This window comes from Stegodyphus dumicola, chromosome 6, assembly GCF_044657685.1.
Source record: "Stegodyphus dumicola isolate Sdum_Otavi_A_Nest chromosome 6, ASM4465768v1".
In the NCBI taxonomy this organism is placed as follows: Eukaryota; Metazoa; Arthropoda; class Arachnida; order Araneae; family Eresidae; genus Stegodyphus; species Stegodyphus dumicola.
Window position 1 is genome coordinate 101,904,217 of NC_140773.1, and position 12,156 is coordinate 101,916,372.

Below are 12,156 nucleotides of genomic sequence, written 5' to 3' on the forward strand. Positions count from 1 at the left end.
GAAAGGGTTTTTTCAAGAGAATGAGCTGTAGAAAATTTCTTCTTAGATGACACAAATTTTAATTTCAGCCGTCTTGCCATGTCACGATATTTTTTAACTTTTTTGACAATTGTGATTTTCTGGGTGTGTATTTTTTCCCAGAATAATGTGACTTCGGTGTGCTACAGCTCACTGGTGTTGAAAATGACTGCTGTGGAATGAGAGACATTAAAGATGCGTTACAAGTTGAAAGTTCAGTGGAGCAGACATTTTGATAAAGATTATTGGGTCCTTGAACATTGGATATTAATTCCTGTTGAAAATCTTGACTGATGATGTTCAGAACTTGGCACTGTGATATGATTTATCTCGGGCATTTTATCTCGAACTGAACCATGTCACAGAATTTGGCACTGTCATGTGACTTAACTCAGGCACTTTATCTGAAACCAAACCCTTTGTCACCTGGAGTTTTGTAGAACATGGTACTGCATTGTGTACTAAACGATGTTTAGTAGTGATATTAACGAAGCACCAGTCTTCAAAATGTACCATACATAGATAGGCTCTTTTGTGTAGGTCAGAGGCAGGAACACCCACAAGCTTTTCATTCTGCGAAGCCTTGACCCAAGCTTGACATCTAAAACAAAAAAAGATGGAAAATAAATAACTATACATACATAACTGCATTAGTTTAATGTATAATATAAATTGCATTAATTTAGTGTTCTGGAGATAGCCCTAATACTGCCCCCTCTCCATGAAGCAATTTTACTTTTTTAAGCATCTATGAAACACCAGCATACTTTTAAATAACAGATAATGAAATATTGATTAATGTGAATTATCCCTCTTCCCTACATTTAAATTGAAGCCTGTATTTCCTGAAAAGATGAAAGCAAAACTAGTGTCTTCATTGAACAATTTATTATAGGTTTGCCCCCAATCCTCTTCATGAAAATGTCATACGGACTAATAAGATTTTTTTTTCTCATATCAAATAACAAAAATGAATAGAAAAAATAAATTTGACAATATTTTTTTCAATCTAAGGGGACCAAAACAGCAAATTTCATGGCCCACGGGAATCGTCACGTTCACACAGTAAGAGTCATTTACTTTTTATCACTTCACTTGGATAAAACAACTTCATTATTCTATTGATACCCATTCTCCAATTACGTAATCGTTTACCTGTAATTTGGACATCCATATTTTGTTTACTATTGTAAACAGTGCATTTTGCCTACACCTTTATAATTGGTAAACTATTCCTAAAAATAGATTTACAAACTAAAAGCATGTTCTTTTATCAATCATTTCACCTTAACAATCAAAGATCATTTTTTTTTTTTTATTATTATTATAATTCACGCCAGTAGCTTAGTCTAGCATGCAGTTATTGTAAAAGTACTGTAATGTGTTTTGTTTCAAACATTTCTCTCTTAACACTTTTTGATTATCCAGATCACAAACAAAAGAAATACAATACATTAACAACTTTTAAGTTGCTTCAAAAATAACACCATTACTTTTAACAGGGTTAGGTGGCTATAATGTGCCAAACCTTAAAGGAACTGTAATATAAATAACTCTGGATGTGCAATATTGCGGGAAGAAAAGGTCTAAGCTTCACTTTTTTTTTGTTTCTGAACCGGCAAATAAACGACAAACAAATAAATGGGCGATTCTGCACTTTAGCCGAATTTTTAAATATCAATTTTTGTTTCCGAGTTTGAGGTACTTTATAAATTTTTCAGCAAAAGTTCAGGATGAGATACAAATAAATTACATTTAACGAAATAATTTTTTATGACAAAAGTGGAAAGAAATCATAAAATAATTTAGTACTAACCTTTGTTCTTCCTTGGGAAATCTGTAGAAATGTATTCCATCACTTTTTGATTCAATCTTTCTATTACAGCCTTTAAATCTGCAGTAGCGATAAGCCATTATGTCAGAAAAATGAAAATAATAATGAAATTGGGTCTGAAAAGATCCGTTTGATAGTAACTGCAAAGAAAAATGTACGTGCGTCAAATCAATGCAGGAGCTCTTGAAACCAGCATGGGCATTACGTTCAAAAACAACTGTAAATGGGGAGCATGCGCAGTTCAATTAATTGTGTTTCCACAGCGCAACCACCAGGAGCGCTGCGATCGCGACAAAGCGCAGGTTCGTCCATTGAGCTGACGACGCTTTATTATATATACAGCTTTGAGGCCGGCAACGGCCAAACCGAATATTCATGCCAAGAAGCTAATACTGTGCTTCTGGTGGGATCAGCTCAGTCTGATCTATTATAAGGTACTCTAGCCTTGCGAAACCATCACTGGAGAATGTTACAAGCAACAGTTATGCAACTGAGCCGAGCATTTAAGCTCAAATGTCCCCCAATATGCCAAAAAGACATAGCATAGTTTTTTCAGCAGAACAGTGCTGGACTACATGCTGCAAAACTCGTCAAGAAAACTTTGGAGGCACTTCTATGGGATGTCCTACCTCACTTGCCATATTCACCAGATGTTGCTCCTTCCGACTTCCACTTCTTCAGGTCGATATCTCACGACTAGGCTGAGCAGCACTTCACTTCATACTAAGAAGCCAAAAATTGGGTTGGTTCTTGGATTGCCTCAAAAGGCAAGAAATTATTAAATACTGAATCCATAGGTTACCTTAAAGACAAGGGGAGGTCATAGCTAATTATGGACAATACTTTGAGTAAAATACATTTACTCAAAGTATCCATTTCTTTCAATTCCAATTTCTTTGAGTAAAGCTTCGAAGTTACAAAAAAAAAAAAAAGCTCAAAACTTATTTGTACACCCAATAAGAGTGAATAAGCAAAGAATAGATTACACGTTATAAAGGCGAACAGTGAGTGTGATGCTTCAACATTCAAAATTATGAACAACAATTTAAGAAATGAAAAACAGTGTTATATGGCATGGTTGCTACCTCCGAAAGTACAACAAATCCATTGGTTACCAGGTTTGAACTCTTAAGCCGTTGTTGTCTGTAGGTTCTTTGCTTCTAATATTTGCTTGAGAGTCGGCTTGTTGTGCTAGGTTAGGGCACCTGTAAATGCCCTAACCCAGTGTAACATGCTGGACATGTCCCATTCAAAATGTTATCCATTAAATTATCTGCGCATAAAATAAAAATGAGGTGGAACTGCTGGAAAATAAGAGAAAATATAAATGTTGAGAAAAGCCAAATAGATATTGTAACGACATTCATGGGCATTTACACGATTGCGATACTATTTTATTTCGGCACTTTACAAAGATCAAGTGTTGTTAGTTCAAGATTTATGTACAAAAGAATATAGTCTGAAAAAAAAAAAATGTGTATGACTTCCTGTTACTTTGTGCAGGGGGCCATTGGATAACCAACTTCATTTTCTGCATAATCCTTCAGTTTGGCAATTTCTAAATTTTCTTTGTTATCAGATACAGTTTTTCATTTTTTAATTTAAAATAGAAATTTTTAAAGTAATGAATGTGCTTAATTTACATCTTTAAATTTTAAAAATACAGTCAAAAGTCGTTAATTCGGACACCCATAATCCGGAATGATCTATGATCCGGACCTCAAAGCCACAAACTTTCCACGCACGCGCATAGGCGTTTACGCGTGCGCGTAAGACCTTTACAGCTGCGAATATGCGTGTGCGCACGCACGTAATATGTTTACACATGCACGTTTAATGTATAACGGACAGAATTTTAGCTAAGCTAAAATTATCTAATTCAGTTAATGTTGCAGATTGCGTTGTTCCTTAATCTTTGAATTTTATCCGGCTTATTATTTTTTGCAGACTGTTAGAGCAATTTTATAAAAAGTAAGCTTGAACTTTCGATTATGTCAAATAGAATTTCCAATATATATTTACTAATATGTAAAGGATCTGCAAAGCGAAAGTATGTTTCGAAGTCCATTAAACAAAAAGGGGAATTGCTGCAAAAAATGGATAAAGGCATATCTTTTGTTTCTCTAACCATTCCGAAATCTGTTTATCAATTTCACGCTGCTCTGCGTCAGGGGGGGGGGCGCCGTGGCGGATAATGAATTGGAAGTTGGATCTGTCAGCACTATCCTTATCTTCAGGGCAGATGTGTTTATTTTATTTGGCGTATAATTCCTTACTAAATGTAGTATTTCATCTCGATGTACTCCGTCTTTGATATGATTTAAATCAAATTCCTCTAGTGAAGAAAGTGACACAGAGGTTATTGAAAACGAAAAAATTTCGATTGACAAATTAGTCGGTATTCTCGACACAACAATTATAGGACTTGAACAGCGGAAATTTGTAACTGAACAAGAAATTGTCTGTTTATAGAATTAAAGAGAAAGTCTTATCGCATAAAACGAAGCAACTTAAACAACTTACATGAAAGAAATGTTTAATAAAGTAAACAAATAAATATTAAGCTTTTTTGTAAATGTTAATACCCTTTAGATCATAATTGCTCTTTATTTCATAAATTATGGTTTCATATTTTTAAGTTTATAATTTCTGCATGCCATCTTACCAAATTTAAATTGATGATCTATAATCCGGAATCGCCGAAGTCCTGACGAGTCCGGATTAACGACTTTTGACTGTATAGCTAAATAACATAATTTAAAATATAATACATCCATTCAGTCGATAACCATGATGAGCAGCAGCATCATTGCAGCTGAGATTTTTAATGCATTCTCTCTGTATACTGTGTAGAAATTTGAGAAAATGGTTAAATAAAAAAAATAAATAAAAAAAAAAAAAAAAAAAAAACATTGTTTGTAAATGGTAAAAATTCCAAGTACCAAATGTATTTCCTTGCATTTTTTTCTCCTTTTTTAACTATTCCGAATAAATATTAAAAAGTACCTATGTACTGGTAACTATTGCTATATTTTTGTTAGAAAAAATTTTCAGTAAGAATAGTAAGTACACATAGTAATATTGTCATTACAATCTGTCAATAAAAGAACAAACACATAGCAATGTACTGGGAGTAAAGTGAAATCAACATGCTTGGGAAGTTTTTCTGGTGTGAGAACATGTGCCACATCCAGGTAGCTTTTTGAAGAATCTACACAAAATACATTTCAGATATTAAATGCAGGTACAAATTGAAAACACTAAATAAAAATAATCTGTGAAGTACTGTTTACCAATACAGTAGACTTTTAGATGGGAAAATAGTGACTATTTTTTTTTTGTTTTCAGAACCTAGTGCTGTAAATCTAGAGGACAAATGCAATATTTAGTGTAGTTTCAGGTGTAAAAATACACAACTGGGGTGTGTTTAAAAACATGCATTTTCTTTTATACAAGTAGAAAAGTTGAATTTATTTTGTGTAACATGAGATTCAAGTGGCTTAAATTAATTTAAGATTTTTGCATTTCAAATAGTGTATTCAGTTTATATAATTGTGTAGAAATTTACTTTTTGTTTTCCATTTTTAAGAAAGCTAAGTTTTAAAACTGTTCAAAATCGTGAAAAAAAGTTATTACCGTAATTTCGCACGTATAGTCCGCAGACACGATTTTCTATTAAAAAAAAAATTTTAAATTGTCAGGTAGTCCGCGGACTATACGGCCGAAATTACGTTTTTTTAATACGGCAATATTCCCATGCTTTTTAAACACATCCTTTTGTTTGCGCAAATTTCTCACCGCTTTCTTGTCCACTTCAAAATAACGGAGTAAAATCCTAGTATACGGTGCAGCCTAGGCGCGACTTTGAAAATTATCGCCAACACCAAAAATGATCCAAAGAACGTCTATATATATATACACTATACACGCATAGTATATATACTATATTTAACTATATATTTTCTTTGAATGACCCGTTAACTACTCATCGTATATGTCCCGTTTTCACTGCTCATCATAAAGTCGCCAAAAGTAGTCAAATCCCGTGTGCACCGGATACTAGGATTAAACCAATAATGGCCCGCTTTTCTATTTCCATCTTTTTCAGTTTTCTCAACTACCTCTCAGCAGTAAATCTCCGGCGATGTTTCATCAACGTTATCGAAGATGAAAGACAAAATACTGTGCAACGTGCTATCTTCGTGATGAGTGGTAATAAAATGTGACCTTTGACCCCACTCACTCGGTGTTGCCAAACCACGCTATAAGTAAACGAATCACGCTTTTTTTTTTCGTACTCCAGGTACTTGCTACTATGGCTCCTAAAAACCGAGCTGACGCATCAACTACTTTTCCCCATCCTGGCAGTTGTGCTAATGCAGTGCGAAGGATACTTGGAATCTCGCGCTTTTTTTATATTTGATCATCGGCAGTTCACGACAGCGTGTTTTTTTAATTTCAACAATTTTAACCGTGAATAACCAGCGTATTATCCGCACTGGTGGATAGTCCGCAGACTCTACGCGCGAAATTACGGTAAATTAACAAAATTTTATAATATGGGAGTGGGTCAGAAGTGTCATTTCATTTGGCGTAGCATCCTCAAAGTACAACCTGTCTGTAATCATCAAGCAACAAAATAAAATTGAACCGTTATTTTATGAAATAATTAGAAATAACTTATATAATATTTAGTTCAAGAAATAACTTATATAATATTTAGTTCAAGGAATTTAATTTCTGATTTGGGGGAATGAAAACATGGGACTTAATTGTTGACAAAAAAAAATTGAATCATGCTTAAGCAACGTGTATTCTCTTATTATGGGAATCCAAATTTAAAAAGGAAACAGTTCAGCGGCAATTCCAACATGAATTAATAAACTTCCATCAATGGAACAATCAAGTAAAAGATTGTTAAAACAATTTGAATAGTCTAGGTATGTGCTGCGTGAAGGTCCTGGCGGACCAGAGTCTGTAATCCATAAGTTTTCTTAGCATTCTTATGTGTGCCCAGTCCCAATAAATCCATTCGTCGTGCCAGTCTCAGACAGAAATTTCTATGTCAACTGTTCCATACAATTGATCTTGAAAGGTTGAAGCAGACTGCATGGAAATTTTAAATTTTGTCTGCAAATGAAACCTAATGGTAGAGTGTTTGTCAGGAACTGAAATTCTTCAGAAAATCGTATTCAGTGATGAATCAGCATTCATGTTTCGGGAGAGGTCGGACTTAACTAAAGATTTCAGAGTCAGAAAACCTGCATTGTGTAACAGAAATTGAACAAGGTAGCCTTAAACTGAACATTTTGTATGCGCCAACTAATAACTAAGTGATTGATCCCTTCTACTGGGTGTTTGCTGCTAGATTTTTTTAAGTTATTAGATGCAGAGCTGTTATTTTACAGGTCTTTATAATTTATCAGTGTAACTAAATAGTGATTCTTTAAAATATCTAAAATATTTTTTATTATTTTTATAGGAAATGCGAGTTTCCTGATGAAAATACAAATGATAGACTATTTAATGGGATCAGATTTGCAGATATCCCCACAGTGTACATCCGTGTCTCACAAAATAATACAATATTTATGCTGGCTGATAACAAAGGTAAGGTACGTTGAACATAATCTAAATTTTTATGGGAATGTGTCACTTTTATATGCTTTAAACTGTATTCTGCTTCTTTTATGGAAATTAATTTTTAAGCATCATGGCATGATTAACTACTATGCATTAGTAACATCACCTCTAAATAAGGCTTGGTGGCCAGACTTCAGATTGTTCTAAATAGTTTTTGCTATTTTGTGGAAACAAATCCTGATACTAAATAATGTAAATTACTAATATAGTCACATTTCTTTTTCCAGCAGTTAATGACATTTCCTATTTCTGCATGCCAGCTCAAGTGAAATTATAAACATATCAAATATATACCTAGAAATAAAATACGAGAAATGTAAAATACTAGAATGCTAATACTATAATATAAAATATACTAGTATGCTGGTATAGTTAAGTTAATGTATTTTTAATGACAGAATAGATATGATGTATGAAATATTTTCAATGTTATGTGATATAGAACTCTAATAAATGTTATTTTCAATAATTTATTGGAGCGAAACTTGAAAATATGTATGCATACAAATATGAAATTTCTTTGTAATATTCCATAAGGCAGTCATCATGTATACGTTCGAAGACGAAGGCTCTTCTATAGGCTCCTAGGCTGGAAAAGCCACATCCTGTGTGTAGCGCCGTGTGGAAAAGCATAGCTTTCCTGGCATAACATAGTGTAGTTCATTAGTGAGAAAAAACATTCTCGTGATAAGCAATGAATGAGCCTTGTACATATACAGTTCTAGGAGTCGGTCGAATCATAAGCTGGAGATGTCAAGAAAAAATAAATATGGCAATGCTGTAGGGAAAGGCGTATCTTAGATGTCGCATGCTACTGTCACAGTTTCCGGCGCTCAAATGAAAGTAGAATGAGTTGAAGAGCTGGGAAGGAGCTATTGGGTCACGTGGTCCAATGGTCGACCTGGAAAGAGAGTGCATAGTCTTGCTCGTCAGACATTGGTCAGGGGCAGGGCTAAATTACAAATCTTACTTAGCGTAATGTTATAACTGGTAAAATTTAAAACAAAATACGTGTGGTGATAAAAGGATCATGTGGTGAGATAATATAAGTTGGCCTAAATAACTATTGTGGGAAAAAAATGGATTATAAAAGAATACTTTTTAAAGCATGGTAGAGAAAAGAAGTAGTGGATGGTGTTAAATGTAGATGGTGACACTTATGCACGTCTCAGAACCTAAAAATAGTATTAAAAAGTGAAATTAACGATGAGAAAAATTAATTTAAAAAAGGGACAAAGACTCCCGAATAAAAAAATAGCAGGGTACAATTAAGTGTCGGAGTACTGCTCCAGGTCTTTTTTTTTTTTTTTTTTTTTTTTTTTTTGTTTGTTTGTTTGTTTGTTTGTTTTCATCAGTGTAGTTGTAGTTCAATCTAGGGATGGAACTGTTATTGACTTTTCCGATGTTATTGAAGAATTTTTTTGCAATGCAAATGCTATCAATGTTTAATTCATTATGGATGGCCTCGTTTCTGAAAAACCAGAGACTGTTGGAAATTCTTCTTAAAGTGATGTTCTGGCATTGCTGGATTTTAAGCATATTGGTTTTACATACATAATCCCAGACGGAACAGGCATAAGTAACAATTTGTTGCAGCATGGATCTAAATACATGAAATTTGTTTGGCATAGATCGAGCGGAGTTTCGGGCAATTAAGGGGTTGAGTAATGCTCTAGTACCCCGAAACTTATTCAAAATATATGTGATATGTGTGGGAAAATAGCATCTTTTCCTTAGGTAAATGGAATCCATCAAGATTCAATGCAAATTTTGATCAAAAGAAAATTATTTGTGATTAACCCTCTGAGCGTTTTTGAATCTGTCATGAAGAGCTGTATTTAAACAGCCTTTTATTACCCAAACTTGTATATTACTTATTTTAGTCTCTATTTTCATAAATTTACATGTATTAAGATATTATAAAAGCAAGCAAAATATCTGAAATTGTAAGGTAATATATATATACCAAGTGACAAAAAATCTCATGACCAGATAGTCAGTCATAGTGCACGGAGGGTTAACACAAGAAATTCTGGTACAGTCAAAAGTCGTTAATCCGGACTCGTCGGGACTTCGGCGATTCCGGATTATCGATTTTTCCGGATTATAGATCATCAGTTTAAATCTCGTAAGATGGCATGCAGAAATTATAAAATTAAAAATATGAAACCGTAATTTATGAAATAAAGAACAATTATGATCTAAAGGGTATCAAAATTTGCAAAAAGAAAATGCTTAATATTTATTTGTGTACTTTATTAAACATTTCTTTCAATGTAAGTTGTTTAAGTTGCTTCGTTTCATGTGATAATACTTTCTCTTTAATTCTATTAAACAGACATAATTTCTTGTTCAGTTACAAAGTTCCGCCGTTCAAGTCCTATAATTGCTGTGTCAAGAATACCGACTAATTTGTCAATCGAAATTTTTTTGTTTTCAATAACCTCTGTCACTTTTCTTTGCTATCGGAAGCGAATTATAATGACAAGGAACTTGTTTTAAATCATATCAAAGACGAAGCATATCGAGATGAAATACTACATTTGGTAAGAAATTATAAGCCAAATAAAATAAAAACATCTGCGCTGAAGATAAGGATAGTGCTGACAAATCAACTTCCAATTCATTACGCGCCCGCACCACCAGTGTGAAATTGATAAACAGATTTCGGATTTCAAAACATACTTTCGCTTTAGATCCTTTACATATTAACAAATATATATCCGAAATTCTATTTGATATAATCGAAAGTTTAAGCTTACTTTTATAAAATTGCTCTTACAGTCTGCAAAAAATAATAAGCCGGATGCAATTCGAAAATTAAGGAACAACGCAATCATCAACATTAACTGAAATAGATAATTATTTAGCTTATACGTCCATTATACATAAAATGCGCGCGCGAAAACGTATTCTGCACTTGCGCACACTCATATGCGCAGTCCTAAAAGGTCTTACGCGCACGCGTGAACGCCTCTGCGCATGTGTCAACGCGGCGCATGCGCAGAAAGTTTTTAGTTTTGATGTCCGGATTATAGATCATTCCGAATTATGGGTGTCCGAATTAACGACTTTTGACTGTAGTTCCTTAATATAGTGGTCCTTGAGATTGAATCCAATTACCCGAGATGTCACACAAACCTTGCCTTATGTAACACTGTCTCACATTTTTATACTCGCAACTTGTTCTTATATTAGCTTCGTTTCAATTTTGCTAAGCTTTTCGAAAACTTGCTTTTTGTGAATATACGGTCAACAATCATTAATATACCAAATAAAGTGGTGGGTGCCGTATTATTTTTCAAGAAAGAGGTCTTTTGTCTGAAAACGAATATGTGAAATTGGCCATACCATGAAACTGCGTTGCAACAAAACTCTTCGGAGTTGCAGTGTTACAAATCAAAAAAGATCATCCATATTGGAAGTTGGTTCCATAATGACATATACAAGATAGATCAATGATCTGTTAAAACTGCTAAATGGAACAACCTGAAGAAGCTCGTTGCAATCACTTTATTGTTAACCAACCATAAGTACAGTTTTGTAGAACTAACAACAGGTGTTCACATCCAAAATATAGAAAGAATGTGGGATTCAGCTAAGTGGTGTAATAAAAAACGGGATACGGCTTGCCATCACCCCAAATCGTATGTAATAAATTTTGTGCATAGATGATTTTAGTGCAATTATATGCACAAATTTAAAAACTGCGCAGAATTGTACTTTGCAGAGCAATTTAATTTTTATTATTTTTTTTTTTTAAGGTACTTTTGCGTTTCACTGGGCAAATCTTGCCAAGTAAACTTTATTGGCGAAAACACACAGCATACACATAAAAAGTGTTGGCAAATGTTAGTTCTAAGAATTTTTTATTTCGAAGGTATAAATATTTTAATGTAGTTTAAAATTTTGTAAAAAAGCCAATAAATAAAGACAATAAATTGGTAAAAAGCCATTAATTTAATAATTTACTATGTTTTCATCGTACAACATCCTGATTTGCCGGTTAATATCAAGTGATCTCTTAAACTATGCTACAAAACTCTTAATTCAGTAATTATCTACATTAATTTCAAGTTAAATCTTAATTTCGAATACAAGTTTAAATGCAAGAAGTATTTCAATTCGTACAAATAGCTTACTCAGAAATTAAAATCGCAGTGCTTAACTTCGCTAGTGCATTCTCATTAGAACTGATGAATTTAACTCTTGACTTTGCCTTTTTTATATTTTTGCCGTTGGATGAGCGGTGTGATTGCATCCTAATTGACTTAATTACCGCCCGCGGATGGCATTAGGGCATAAAATGGCACTATCTGGTAATATTTTTTATGTAATTGTGTGCACCAGTATTGAAAGAAACAATCAATCTGATAAGAAATGGCTGCGACTTGTTTTGAAAATGTAAAAGTTAAAGCTTACTGGTGGAGTATATTTCGTTTGGTATCGGTTGTCACATTACTGGCGACTTTATCGCTTGCGTCAGCAAAATGGAAAAGTAACAAAAGAAAGTCTATGAAAATGTATTGCATATAAAAAATTACGATGAAATAAGCAATATCCCTTAATAGAAATATTGATTATCCTAATAAATAAACCAACTTCCTCTTGCCTTCTCTCGACACAAGTCCAGTATCCAAGAGAAATCTTCAATTTAAAAA

General features: G+C 33.5%; 1 protein-coding gene across 1 annotated transcript in view; it reads left to right on the top strand.

Annotated features, from left to right (window-relative positions):
• Positions 1 to 12,156, top strand: part of mRpS11 (mitochondrial ribosomal protein S11) — a 65,046-nt gene that overhangs the window by 12,519 nt on the left and 40,371 nt on the right. The window contains exon 2 of the mRNA XM_035371088.2: positions 7,335 to 7,462. Coding sequence (XP_035226979.1) covers positions 7,335 to 7,462 — 128 coding nt within the window. The remainder of the gene's footprint in view (positions 1 to 7,334; positions 7,463 to 12,156) is intronic.